Here is a 14,658-nt window from a genome sequence, read left to right as displayed (position 1 = left end):
GCAGTCATCATCACCAAAGCTGCATGTGTGCTTCACAATTTCGTTCGTGAAAAGGAGGGTGTCAACACTGATGACAGTGAAACAAGGATCCCTACAATGCAAATTAGAAATGCAGGACCAAGACCAAACATGGACTCAATTTCTATGCGGAATTTTTTTTCTGATTACCTTGTGAAAGAAGGGCGCAGTTTGCGTTAGGAACATTGCCTACTGGGATCATACCCTAATTTGATATGTGAATCAAAACATTAAAATTTCTGTGGACGTTTCTAAGTATATCTAAAAAGTTGCCCAATGTGGGTGTTATACACAAGTAATATGTACTAAAGTTTGTTGGAGTGCTGTAATTTGACTGGTCACAAGTACACACCATTTGGTTTAAGTTTTGTTTTTTGATTCAAGTATATAAAAATGTTCATACCTATTAATCTATGTACATATATGGACAGATAGACCTATTGCTGTCGATGTACACTACATAGATGTATGTGTGTATGCGTGCATGCACAAACACACACGCACAAACACATATACATACATTTACACAGATAGAGATAAGGTGGTTTTCTGTAACAAAAACAGGTTACTATGAATTTTTATAATACTACAACTGTCATGCAATCAGACTTCAATACATGTCAATAAGAAGGTACGAAAGTAACGTAAACAGTATCTTTTATTGGAAAATTAACAAACTTTACATTTTTAGTGCAATTGTTCTTAGCTGCCTTTTCACATATCAAAATTAGGAACAAGGAAAACATTTTGATGCATTAATACAACTCAGTAACATCAAACAGTTGTAAAGACCAACATATGTCTTTTACAGAAAAGTGCAAACATTGCAAAGTAGTGTATTTTTTATTAAGTTAGCTACATCTTTAGCTTACATCACCATATTTGTAGTACTTTTATTGTTATTAAAAGGTGATGTAAAACTTTTTTGTACACTTGGTTATTTGTAACCCATTGCTTACAGGAAAAGTGAAAACTCACCTACGGTGCCTCATGGTCTCATACGCGTCAGAAGCTAACCTCGCAAGGTCGTCGTCTTCTGAGCTTCAACACAGAGGTCATGTACTCTGGCTGACGTTATCATGAGTGGACTGCACATTGACAGTAGCTTTGTGCATACAAATCACAGGCCCAATGATGTCAACCAGAGCAGGTGACCCGCATGCCATTGCACAGAAGAGGCCAACCCGGTAACCCACCTGGCGAGGTTGTTTTCTGCATGTGATGGGTCATGGAGCAAACAGAGCAGAAGATGGAGGCCCAAGGTAATCTTTTTTTTTTTTTTTGTTCCGTGTTGCCTGGACATTTTTGAAGAAAGGAATTGTCAGGCGAAAAAATACAACACCCAAAAAATATATTTTCACTTACCTGGGGCTCCTATGAGGGTCATGCAGTCTTCCTGTGCCCTCGTACTCACTCACTGTTGCTCCAGTCCCCGTCGTCTGCTAGTTTAATTTTTGCCGACCCTGGAGGATCGTCAGGCCGTATTGCTTATATTTTTTTAGCATTTCCACTGGTGCACTAACATTAACGCATACTTGTTGCAGTATTAGTAGTGCAACGATAAATTTGCTAAGGTTGCAACGCTAATTAAATTGTATGCTTTAATGTTCCTGCTACAGGGAGAATACTCAAAAATGTAGGTAATGTGGCCTGCCGACCCCCGAGGTCGGCAAAATACGACACTGGATGGCGGGGTAGGACTTGAGTAGCAGTGTATGAGTACACGGGCACAGGATGGCTACATGAGACATGCGAGAAGGGCCAGGTAAGTGTTTTTTTTTTGCCTGATAATCAGTCAATACAAAGTATAGATGTATAGTGCAAGTTTAATCAGTAAACAACCATTCCTGAATGAAATTACCTCCAATAGTACCGTATCCTAAATGATATAGCAACCGTCCATGAAAGTATATATTTTCCTGTAATAGCAATCAATCAACAAAAAAAACATAAAAGTAAACCTTCAGCATTAAGTAATCTTAGTGCAGTCTTGATATAAATATCAGGCATATTCTTAATAACTTCCTCCATAACCACTTTGAATGCAGTGATCAATGCTGTACACATGTATCTTTCATCAACTTTGTTTTGAATACCTAAAGCCCTTTCCATTAACAGCGGTACAATTATTAAAGGGATTCCGAGCAGTGCAGAAACTATGGAAAGATGCATATCATTTTAAAGCTCTCTTTCTCCTCTTTCCAATGATATATAAACCACCGCCCTACTCCTTTTAGTTTTCGCTATTTTCGCGATTGAAATTGCAGCGGCCGTGATTTCAATCGCGAAAATAGAGAAAACTAAAAGGTGCAGGGCGACTATTTAGGTGTCGCCAGAAAGAGGAGAAAGAGAGCTTTAAAATGATATCCATCTTTCCATAGTTACTTGTATTACACAGGACGACACTTTCCCCAGTGTCAGCAGCTGCATTCAGCAGAATGGAGCTGCTGATTCTGAGAAAAAGTCGCCCTGTGTAATACAAGTAACTGTGGAAAGATGGATATCATTTTAAAGCTCTCTTTCTCCTCTTTCTGGCGACACCTAAATAGTCGCCCTGCACCTTTTAATTTTCTTGATTTTCGCGATTGAAATCGCGGCTGCGGCAATTTCAATCGCGAAGATAGTGAAAACTAAAAGGAGTAGGGCGGCGGTTTATATATCATTGGAAAGAGGAGAAAGAGAGCTTTAAAATGATATGCATCTTTCCATAGTTTCTGCACTGCTCGGAGTCCCTTTAAATCATGTCCAATAAACACAATTCACTACACCAGAAGATGCATATTTGGTGTCACAGCTACTGTTACCTTCAATTGAGTACTAGAAGACACTGATTATAAGACTGTACCGTTGAACTACTATGGATTCTTTAATCCTTTTCCAAAAAATAATTAACCACTTTAAAATACTCACAGAATCTATCAAGTACAAAAATGTAAATCTAGTAACCAAACAACTGGCTTTTTTGATGTATAAGTGGAAAACTAGCACTGTGTTTTTATGAATCATTGCTTGTGCCAGAGGCCACAGAAAAAGATGTTATACATACCTGTTGCTTCATCCAACACCAACAGCCTGGAGGGCTCCCAGGCCGCCTTTCTCCACTAACTCTGTCCACCGGTATCGGCTCCCGTCATTTCTGCCAGTCAAGGTAAGCGCAGTAAGCTCCCTCCGTACTGCGCAGGTGCATACGTACAGAGCCGCAGGTAAAAGACTAGTTGCATCTGTCGGAAGTGACGGACGGGACCCGGTACAGACGGACACAGGTAGCACAGAAATGCAGTGTGGGAGCAATCGAGGCTTATGAGGCTGGAGGAAGCACCAGGTATGTATAACATAATTGTTCTCATTTTTTTAAGCTAACATTCGTGTGTGCTTCACTTTTATCGTTCACATTATATGCTAATATTCAATGTGAAGAACCGTCATGTACAGTATAAACAAAGCTGTAAGTACAACTGCACAGTTAGCTCACAATGACGCCAACAGGCGCCAGGGCAAGTAAAGTCACAAAACCACAGCAGTTTTAGTAAACGTACCTAAATAATTGGCAGGTGAACAGCAAGACGGAATGTAGTTTTGTGCAATGATGGTGTGCAGGTTGATAGATCCAGAGAGCCACTGTTAAGACCCATGTTGTGATGTAAGACAATATCACTACTATACCAATTGTATTTTATAATTGAAAATATCTTCAATTACACATTTTTTATATCTGTATAAATTTCGTGCACTGATGTTTTCAAAAGTGGTTATGGAGATTCTTCAAGTAACGTTGCAAACTGAACAAAATTAACGGTTATTTATCAAGTTTTTTTTAGAACACTTCTCACATTACAAATCCTCAAAGAACATTGAGTCGGTCAACGCTGCTGAAGTATTCTGCAGCGATTCATCCCTGGAAGTATTATTGCGCATACGGTTGTTTGGTGGTGTACTACCAGCTCTGTAGTTTTGGACATCACGGTTGGTACCAATGCTGTACTGAGGATTGGCTAAACTTTGCTGGCCGTATGTACCTTCAGTTTGCATATATGGTAAATTAGGTAACATGTGGTGCACATTTCTCTGGTCGTTTTGCACATGTGTTTGTGGAGGGCAAGAATGAGAATACATCTGACCACTTGTTGAAGGCATACAAGCAAAATTGACATGTGCGGGACCTGGTTGGTTGTGGAAATTTCTTTGGCTTTGATGGACAACGGTACCACTTTGGACTGCAGAAGTATCAACAGCCACACTAGTTTGATCATCACTTGCATCAGGAATGCAAGTTTTAATTGCATCCAATAGAGCATGCCTTAATCTTATCATGTTTCGTTTTGGAACTTCTTCAATGAGGGGCACTAAACTCACAGCTAACGTGTACGCTGGATTTTTCATTTTCTCCTGATCACCCATATATTGCACGCATGAGCGTAAAGACATTACTAACTCATCATTTTCCTTTTTCTTACCAACCGATTTAGCTGGTGGTGCACTTGACACATTTCTAACAGTATTAACACTTGCAGTATTACCAGCAGAAGTACTACAGCCTGCTACAGGTGTATTAGCTTCAGAAAGTTCAGATACAATCGTACAATCCGAGACCTCAGTTGCCTGTGTACTGTCTTCATTTTCTTCACTGATATCCATAGCACCACTATTATCATCCATATCAATGTTATCTTCTGATCTGTACATGAAACAAAAAAAGATATATTGGTGTCGTGGTAACTCTCTTGCCTTGCCATGTTTATTTAATGCATTGCTCACCACAGACCAGATGTTTGACGTTGACAACAAGCTTATGCCTAGTACACAACATTCAATTTTATACTACAGTACTGGTAGAGACTACTCAATATTTCCAGTGCATTAATTGGTGGTTATCTCATGGTGAGTTGAACTCCATTTAAGGTGTGTACACACAAGCACTACTATTAAAGAGAACGACTGGTCCGTCAGACCCGCCCACTGGGCGGTCAGTATCCCGACAGTACACCGTGTGTATATTCTGTCTGCAGACTGATAAGGCTGTTTCTGATCCATCCAGTGGATAATTCTGAAACTGCCTTCTTAGTCTGCATACAGACTATACACACGTACTACTGTTGTGAGCACGAACGCCCAGTGGGAGGGTCTGATGGACCACTCGTTCCCTAAAGTACAGCATCTCTACGCATCTTTTCAAAAAATGTAACTTAACAATGAACTGGAATTTGTGTGGTGTGTACTATACATCAGAGGAAAGAGAAAATCAAAATGTTCACATATTTATTTGATAACTCACAGACGAGGTTCCAGAACAGGTCTCAAGAAATTCAGGTGGTCCTTAAAACGGTATGGAGTACGTCTTGAGGCACCAGCTCCACTTCTGGCTTCATTCTTTTCAGCCTTCAACTCACGAAGGAAATTATCTTTAATGGATCGCCAACGAGTCTTGATGTCTTTCACTGAGGGGGGAAAAAAATACAAACCAACAATTACATACTTACATACTTACATATAACTATATATTACACAAATGTACACACATACCTACATGAACACATACATTCATGCACACATACTAGGCCAGAAAGATTGTATGGGAAAAATTGGAATTAAACGATTTCTGTCATAAATCCGAAAATTCGATTCCGAAATTGCGATCTTGGTGATTGCGATGTCGATTTAAATTAAATTTATCTTTACAGTTTAATACATACCTACAAGCATACATACATACCTACATGCACACACACACACACACATACATGCACTAATATCAGTGGTTTTGCACCCACTCTACACAAACTCTATTTATATAGGATGCAATATAGGATATATTATATATAGCAGGGGTGCACACACTTTTTTGGCTCGCGAGCTACTTTAAAATTTGCCGAGGACAGGAGATCTACCAACGTCCCAAATGCTAATGCGCCCCCCCCCCCCCGCGTTAGCCAGGTATATGTGCCTGCAGCATAGGTTACGTGCCCTCAGTATAGGTTAGCCTGGTATTTGGGCCCTCAGTGTAGGTTAGCCAGGTATATGGGCCCTCAGTGTAGGTTAGCCTGGTATATGGGCCCCCAGTGTAGGTTTGCCAGGTATATGGGCCCCCAATGTAGGTTAGCCAGGTATTGGTGCCCCCAGTGTAGCTTAGCTAGGTATTGGTGCCCTCAGTGCAGCTTAGCCAGGTATATGTACCTGCAGCGTAGGTTAGCCAGGGTCCTCTGGACTCCTGGAACCTCCGGCAGGCAGGCCGCTGACCAATATGAATGTCGGGGAGGAGAGAGGCGGCACGGCCGCTACGTCATGGCTGGGGGCGGCGCCGAGCATGTTACCAGCACGCACGTTGCAGGCTGCCCGGCGCCGCCCCCAGCCATGACTTAGCGGCCGCGCCGCCTCTATCCTCCCTCTCTGCTCGCCGCGTCTTCTCTCCCTGTCTCCCGTGCATTCCTATTGGCTAGCAGCTAAACATGATGAGCTGCTGGCCGCAAAATTTAATGAGACGCGGCCAAGAGGCCGCGATCTACCAAGGAGTCGGTCGCGATCTACCGGTAGATCGCAATCGACCTATTGGGCAGCCCTGATATATAGGATATAGGATGCAATAGGATAAACAAATTACTTATGCGCCTAAAACAATATATTGTTTATTCCATAATATATAAATCAAGCAATCATCAAAATACCTGTAAAATCAAATAAAATTAAATATAGAAGGCTTGCTGAGTAAACTTCGTCTTCCAGTGTGCTATTTTATACTGGAATACGAAGTTTACTCAACAAGCCTTCTATAGCCATCTGTCTCGGTGTGCGCCAGACTGTTTTGATACAAGGGGGTAGTACTGAGAAAGTTAACCAGTGTCTGCTTGCATTTTATATGTGTAATTTGATGTGATTTTACAGGTATTTTGATGATTGCTTGATTTATATCTTATGGAATAAACAATATATTGTTTTAGGCGCATGAGATACATACATACACACAAAGTCTATGAGGGATAACATTGTATTGTACTCACACTTTTAGGCTCAACTCACACCATACAATCTTGGTTGTTCAATCTTACCACTTCCATGTAGTATAACAGCTTATCTAATCAATCATTCCAGGAATGTTTAATCTGTTTGCCCTTATTATACTGCATAGATTTGTTAAATCTGTGCAACCAAGATTTTATGGTGTGCGTTAAGCTATAGAGGTATATAAACAAAACATGAATACATACATAAAAAGCTTTTTTTTAAAAAAAGGGGGGGGGGGGTTTACAGTGGAGCAGCACTGCATTCTACACTTTACAAATCCCTCACAACAATCCCCCACATAGCAATCAGTACAGACACAAAATACAGGCATATGCACTGTTTGCCAAGTTGAAAATGCAGGGAAGAAGCATATGATTATACTGTAGTAAATGGAGAGGGGGAAGATGCAGGGTGCTTAGCTCACACTCTGAAAATCTGCAGCCTATGCACAAACACTGCATAGCATGGATGAAAAACAAAACAAAGTAAAAAAAAAAAAAAATCCTACACAACTGCTAACGACCCAAAACAATTAGAAAAATGACTATGTATATCCTATATGCATCAAGGTTCCACACCCTTCTAGCAAATTGTATTACAATCACCCAATACCCCTCAACACCACACCCAAAATGCACATTTCACTATGATTGTTCAGTTACTACCAATAAGCAAGCACAATAGGGACAATAGAAATCCGCAGACCTACCAACAACAAATGACTGGTATACGCACACTCATGGTGCCAAACCCTTCTGCCTGCAAGCAATACCCTACAAGATTACCACAGTAATAAACATCAAAAAATCATCAAAGTGCGATAAAAAAAACAAAAAACAGACATTACTCACTCTTTCTGTCCTTTTGAGCATCTGATAGGGAAGACCACTCATCCTCGTAGAAAACTTTGGTAATGCGCATCCACACCAGCCGGGTCCTGTGTGCGTCCTTGTACATTGCATGGCCTTTGTCATACAACTCAGGGTGCTCCTGCACCCTGACGATTAGTTCTTCCGTGGAAAAACCACTCTGTGCCATCTCATTCCGCGCCATGGCTCCAGCACCTTCTCCTCTGCTACCTCGCTCCTCCATGAGGGTGGAAGTGACGTCACACAGGAAGTGATGCACTGCAAAGGCGGGAAAAGGGAAAAAAACACGTCAATACGTCGCACAGAAGCGCATTGATATGCGTTTCTGTGCGCCAAATAAGCGCACCCATTGACTTGCATTACAACGCGTTGCGCAACGCAACGCTTCAAAATGCATACAGTACCCGATTTCAAAAACGCTCTGTAGCGCAACGCACCACTGAGAACGCTAGACATTGATGACCATAGAAGATCAATTACAATGCGCAACGCACGTTGTGTGCGCTGATGGAAAAGCGCACACAACTGCACTGTATGTGAACGAGGCCTAACAGATTCAGAGCGAGCAGAGGCAATATAACAGTATAGCAAAATATGTACATCTAAAGGTGGAGGGAATAGCATTTAGCACCAGTTGGAATTCAGCTAGGTGTAAGTGGGTCAAAAACTGAATAGCTGGTAAAATACCCATACACAGCAATGCCTGCCAATGTACCTCTATCAGCACGACTACAGTGTGCAGTGTTGCATGGCACCATTTCCATACAATTTAACGAGGCATGATTTTAAAAATCCTGCTGGCTCCATTTTGTATGGCACAGCACCGATATTAGTGGATGCATTGACTCCTTACCTCTAATTAGGTTTCCAGCTGAGAACTCCTCTCATCACAGAGCTTGTTTCACATGGCACATTATCTGTGATGTAAGAGTAGGGCTGGCCCTACCATGAAACTTTAGGTGGCAAAAACTAAGGAGTGGACCTAGGGACTTCGGAATAACAGAGCAGCTGCAGTGTCGAGTTCTCTCCTGCTCTTCACTGCAGCCTATCACAGTGTGGCAGTGTTTCTTCATAGGCTCCAGATGTCACACATGCCATGCATCGGGAACTTACGGAGGGATACTTCTTCACCATGATAGGCTGTAGTGGAAAAAACAGGGCAACCTGGTGCTGGACTAAGTAATGCTGCTGCACTGATTTTCAGATGTAGAGAGAGAGACGGGCACATTTAGCCTTGGACCCTTCTTGGTAAAGGGGTGGGGGGTTGGGTGTGCAGAATCTGGCCACATTTCTTACTGGGGGAGAGGGGGGTGCAAATACTGACCACACTTCTAGGGTGGGGTGGACAGTGTGAAGCACAGGACCTGGTCACACTTCTAAGGGGGTCAGATACTGGCCTCGCCTCACACCAGTGGGGAGAGCTTGGGCTGGTGGGCTTGCTTCTGTTGGCAAAAACTCTAAAACCTTCCCTGTGTAAAGGTGGCCATATGTGATTCAACCAAATCGATTGATTTTCAAATTTTTTTAAAAAATGGACGAAAAATATTTTTTCCCCATTGGAAATTCCTGATCAGATGTGTTGGCATAATCGCATAAAAAAAAATACAAAAGTGTAATGTTTTATTGAATTAAAAAAAGAAAAAATCATTAGATTTCACTGGTCAAAAAAAAAAAAAAGTTTTGAAATGTGTATGGCTACCTGGCATAAAAAAAGTCTTCCGGAGTGAGTGGGCAGGTGGGTGGAGCTGAAGACGCTGTTGCTGGGATCATAGCGTCACAATTGATCTTATTCGAATAGGCTGAGTTTGTGTCTTCAGAAGAGATGGATTCGGAATACGATATATGAATTGATAAGCACCATGGGAAGAAAGTGGAGGGCATGTATTATGTTTTGGTACGTCAGAAGATACATGTCAGATGACAGGCGTCATGAAATACAAACACCCAGCATCTGTACGTAACACCTTGCTGTGTAGAGTGAGTCACTTCCACTGTCAGCAGGTGTCATGGTCCGATGGCGTATCTGACTGCAAGTCATACGAATGGAAGATGCCATTTGAAAAGGTTACGCTCGATGTACGGTTGTGTAAATCATTAATAAAACAAGTGAACGTGAGTCATTCTTTCTATGTAAACTCATACACGCGCTCTCTGCATCTGCAGGGTAACGAACGCAAGACCATCTGTAGCAGAACGCCAAGCCTATGTCGGGTACACAGCTAATGAGAGCCCCCTCTGACCGTGAGAGTGGTGAAACTGTTAGGGCCCTTTTCCACTGACCGCATTTCAATCCAATTTTCAAATCACGCACTCATTGCTGGGCCGGTTCTAGACTTTTTGCCACCTGAGCCATCTGACAAGAGTGGAACGCAGAAGAGGTGAGTCATCCCGGCCCGCTGCCTGATCATGCTACGCTGCTGCGCTTGTTAGGTGGAGGGGGAGTGCAGATCGGGGGACCCAGGTGAGGAAGGGGTGTCCGACCCCCCTCCCCGCCATTGTGCCCTCTGCCCCCTTCTTCCCTGCTACCCCCTCCAGCTCTGGGTACTCTTAGCTCACTCCTACATCCCAAATATATATAGACAAGCCGTTTATAGGGGTGGGCAGGAGGGGGCTTCACCCAGGCACAAGACTAGCCACTACTATAGAAGAAATTTCTTCTACTATTACTACTACTATGACAGAAAATGTAACCACTTAATAAATACAAAAAACAAACTCCTTATATACCTTCTTCTCAACAACTAACCGTAACCTCCCCATCAATCTTAGCCCATGCATGACACCTAGCTTTATTCTCTCACTAACTTAAAGTGAACCTTAAATGGGGGTGAAAAAAAAGTTTAACTCACCTGGGGATTCCACCGGCGCCCTGCAGACGTTGTGCACTGCCCTGGCTGTGCGTGTCCCTGATCGCGCTTCCACCGATGTGGCCCTCCTAAACATGCGTAGTATAAGTCTCGTACTGTAAATGCGCAGGGGAGCCACGGTGACAGGAGCACAATCAAGGACACGCGCGGCCAGGGCAGCGCAGGCGCAATGGTCCGGTGACTGGTTAGTAGCTGAAAACAAAACTATCTGGCTGCGGGGACTGGAGGATCCCAGAGTACCGGCGTGGGCACAGGACGTCTGCAGGGGGGCGGTGGAAGCCCCAGGTAATTGAAACTTTTTTTCACCCTAGCTTAAGGTTCACTTTAAAGACAAAAAGTGTCGCTATGATGTACTTACCTCGGATAGGGGGAAGCCTCTGGATCCTAATGAAGCTTCCCTCATCCTCCTCCATCCCAGAGCTGTCAGCTGCCGAAGATTGTCGACCAGGATCATAATAATCCTGTGAGAGACTTGCACAGGTGCAGTAGTGGCTTTCCTTCGTGCTCAGGCAAAAAAAAAAAAAACAAGCCCGATCAGCAGGCCCGGCTTTACCTCAGAGGAGCCTATAGGCACAGATGTCCTGGCACAGATGTCTCTAGGAATCTACAAATCCCTGCTGAACCGCACCCCAAGTGTGCTGTCTGTCCCAGCTGTCACTTCTTCCTTACATCCCTTGCCCATCATAAGTAGCTACAGGTGCTCCCTAGTATTAGGTAGCCAGAACGTTAAGTAGCTAGAGTTGCCGCCAAGTATTGAGTAGATAATGAACCTTAATATTAAGTATATAAATAAGAAACACCGAGAGCCCAATATAGTGTAGTATGTATTGGAAACCGTGGATAAATGTAAGTGTGAGATGAATATACTCACAAACATGGGTTACCTCTTAGGCAACCACTGTAGATGCAGGTGAGATTAGACCTGTCCTCACTCAGGATTAAGATGCCGCTCTCTGTAGATCAGGAAAGTAGGGGTAGGTCACACCTCCACCAGGGGTGGACACAATATTATCGTAAGAGAACAGAGGCGCCAGCAGGGTAAAAGGTAATAAAATTTTTTAAATTTGCTGGGAGGCAGTGGTGGACTTACCTCCGGAAAGCAGACTCAAAATACTGTCTGAATTAAACAAATACATTTATTATTGGTACCCCAAAAGATGCAACGCGTTTCGCAGGCACAGCCCGCTTCATCAGGCAATAAGATAGGGGACAAACAGTAGCTCGTCAGTAGCACGAATAGCGCCTCTTTTATCCTGCTGGCGCCTCTGTTCTCTTACTTAATATTAAGTAGCTAGAGATGCCCCTGGCTGAAGGGAGATCTCGTCAGTTGAATGCCAAGAGCATTTTGAGTAATCCATAGCTCCCAACTGTCCCTCTTTCGGGGGGACAGTCCCTCTTTGGGAGCCCTGTCCCTCTGTCCCTCTTTCCTCCTCATTTGTCCCTCTTTCAGGACTTTGTCCCTCTTTCTACGTAAATATATATATATTTCTCTACTAAATAGTGTGTTTGATTGACTCTAAACTGTATTCCCATCCTTTAAATTGAAAATGTTAATATGAAGGAAAATGAACCAGGATAGGAAGGACCAGTGTGGTCTGAATTATAAAACAACATATTTTTCTTATGAAATCTTTATAGTATGCGTGACTAGGGGTGTGACGAGGGCTTGATCAAGGGTGTGGCAGGGGCGTGGCTTAAGTGTCCCTCTTTTTCAACTCAAAAAGTTGGGAGGTATGGTAATCTCTTATTTACCATCTCATCAGGACTCTGCATAGGTAAGGAGGGAGGGAGGCACTAGGGGAGGGGAGTAAGCTGCCTTTCCATCATCAGGCGCCTGTAGGCATGTGCCAACAGTGCCTTATGGTAAATCCGGCCCTGCCGATTGGATCCACTCTACTCCGCAGGCGCAAATACGGACCTGCGCAGTGGCTGACAGTGCTGGAACGCAGGGATGGAGGAGGATGGGGGAAGCCTCATTAGGATCCAGAGGCGCCCCCCTCCCTAGGTAAGTAAGTACCCCATAGGGAACTTTTTTTTTTTATCACAGATCCTCTTTAACATTAATCTTTTCCTGATGACTAGAGATGTCAGTAAGATGCTACAAATTCCAGCTTGGATGCAAACGTTGTGCAGCTTGGAATTGGGCCAATCAAAACCAGCAGGAATGTGTTTGATTCTCCTATCCCGAGGCTTTTACTGTGGAAAGTATCTATTTTATTTTCATTTCAGGTTCTCTCTAACTGACAGTAATGTACAGGGAATGAATTCAGGTAGAAGTGCTGATGTCAGGCATTAAAAGCAGCGTCTGCATTGCTAACACTTCCCTGTTAGACTTAAAGGGGAACTGAAGAGAGAGGTATATGGAGGCTGTCATGTTTATTTCCTTTTAATCAATACCAGTTGCCTGGCAGCCCTGCTGGTCTATTTCTCTGCAGTAGTATCTGATTAAAACCAGAAACAAGCATGCAGCTAGTCTTGTCAGATCAGACTTATAAGTCTGAACCACTGAAACACCTGATCTGCTGCATGCTTGTTCAGGGGCTATGGCTAATAGTATTAGAGGCAGAGGATCAGCAGGGCTGCCAGGCAACTGGTATTGTCTAAAAGGAAATAAACATGACAGCCTCCATATACCTCTCTCTTCAGTTCCCCTTTAAAGCGGACCTGGACTCAGATCCCCCCCTCTGCTCTAAAAGATAAGCAACAGCATAATAACCTTTAAAGAAAAAACATTTCTTTGTTACAGCAGATACAAATCCTGCAATAAATCTGTAGTGTGTCTTCTTCCTGCTTTCATGGAAGCAGACATGGGGTTAACTTCCTGTGTTTACAAATTAACTGCTCTGCAGTGGCAGCCAGCTGACACAGCTGCGCATTCAAATTACAGTTGTGATTAGTCACAGATGAGGGACAATTACACAGGCTAAACTCTCTAAATACATACAGGGTGCATTTCTCTATGTTTTCCTTCTCTCCTGTGCAAGAGTTCAGGTCCACTTTAAGCGGACTACAGATACATATTTGTGACTCTAAGAGGGTCAGTATTGTCCCACAGTTTATTTGTGAGGTGTGGCGTCCAGGGCCAGATTTACCATAAGGCACTGTAGGCACGTACCTACAGGCGCCTGACGATGGAAAGGTGTCTCACTCCCCTCCCCAAGCCCCTCCTTCCCTCCTTCCCTATGCAGAGTCCTGCTGAGAGTGTAAATGAGAGGTTCCTCACCCTGCTCTCGACATTCCACTAACAAGATCTCTCTTCAGTCAGAGGTATCTCTAGCTACTTAATACTGAGGTTCCTCTAGCTAGTAACTGGGGCAACCTCTAGCTACTTAATACTGAGGTTCCTCTAGCTACCCAGTACTAAGGGACACCCGTCGCTCCCCACACCGGGCAGGGGACGTAAGGGAGAAGTGACAGCTAGTCCAGCCAGCACACTTGCAGTGCAGTTCACAGGGGATTTGTAGGTTCATGGAGGGCAAAGTCTAAGGTGCCAGGACATCTGTGCCTATAGGCTACTGTGAGGTAAATCTGGGTCAGGTGGCGTCCTGTTGATGGGATGAGGATGAGTGAAAACTAGAACAGAGATGTTACAAGAGCGATTCACAGCTACCGACGGCAACAGCTGAGATTGTGTGAGTGCGGGTGGCACAGTGAAGCTGGGCACCTCCGTCACTAGGCACAACTGCAGAAGAATCAGTCTAACCCCCCAATTACAATCAGTTGCCAGCAGAAGAATAGGGCCTCTGGGAACTCTGTGATCTGCCGTCTCTTACCGTTCTGATTATCTTGTCAGAACAAAAACCATTCTAACTAAAAAAATCGCTCAAGTGTTGGAAGATTTTTATTATTGTTGAAAGGCAAATTTAATTCACAGCTAAAATTTGACTTTTATGCCAAACTGGAATGGA

General features: G+C 43.4%; 1 protein-coding gene across 1 annotated transcript; it reads right to left on the bottom strand.

Annotated features, from left to right (window-relative positions):
- Positions 1 to 3,260: 3,260 nt before the first annotated feature.
- LOC137528563 (uncharacterized) lies at positions 3,261 to 8,140 on the bottom strand. The gene is made up of 3 exons (XM_068249905.1): positions 7,866 to 8,140; positions 5,291 to 5,453; positions 3,261 to 4,693 (listed from the first exon to the last, which is right to left on the bottom strand). The coding sequence occupies exons 1-3, from the start codon at positions 8,104 to 8,106 to the stop codon at positions 3,850 to 3,852; spliced, it is 1,248 nt and encodes a 415-aa protein (XP_068106006.1). The 5' UTR covers positions 8,107 to 8,140; the 3' UTR covers positions 3,261 to 3,849.
- Positions 8,141 to 14,658: the final 6,518 nt, after the last annotated feature.

This window comes from Hyperolius riggenbachi, chromosome 8, assembly GCF_040937935.1.
Source record: "Hyperolius riggenbachi isolate aHypRig1 chromosome 8, aHypRig1.pri, whole genome shotgun sequence".
Classification (NCBI taxonomy): Eukaryota; Metazoa; Chordata; class Amphibia; order Anura; family Hyperoliidae; genus Hyperolius; species Hyperolius riggenbachi.
Note: the sequence above shows the minus strand (reverse complement) of the source record. Positions and strands in the feature narration are given on the sequence as shown.

Excerpts from the sequence above, each read along its gene's own strand:
- LOC137528563 (XM_068249905.1), bottom strand. The coding sequence starts at position 8,106 with ATGGAGGAGCGAGGTAGCAGAGGAGAAGGTGCTGGAGCCATGGCGCGG. Across the intron at positions 5,454-7,865 it reads TGCTCAAAAGGACAGAAAGA|TGAAAGACATCAAGACTCGT; the intron begins GTGAGTAATGTC and ends TTCCCCCCTCAG. Across the intron at positions 4,694-5,290 it reads CCTGTTCTGGAACCTCGTCT|ATCAGAAGATAACATTGATA; the intron begins GTGAGTTATCAA and ends TTTCATGTACAG.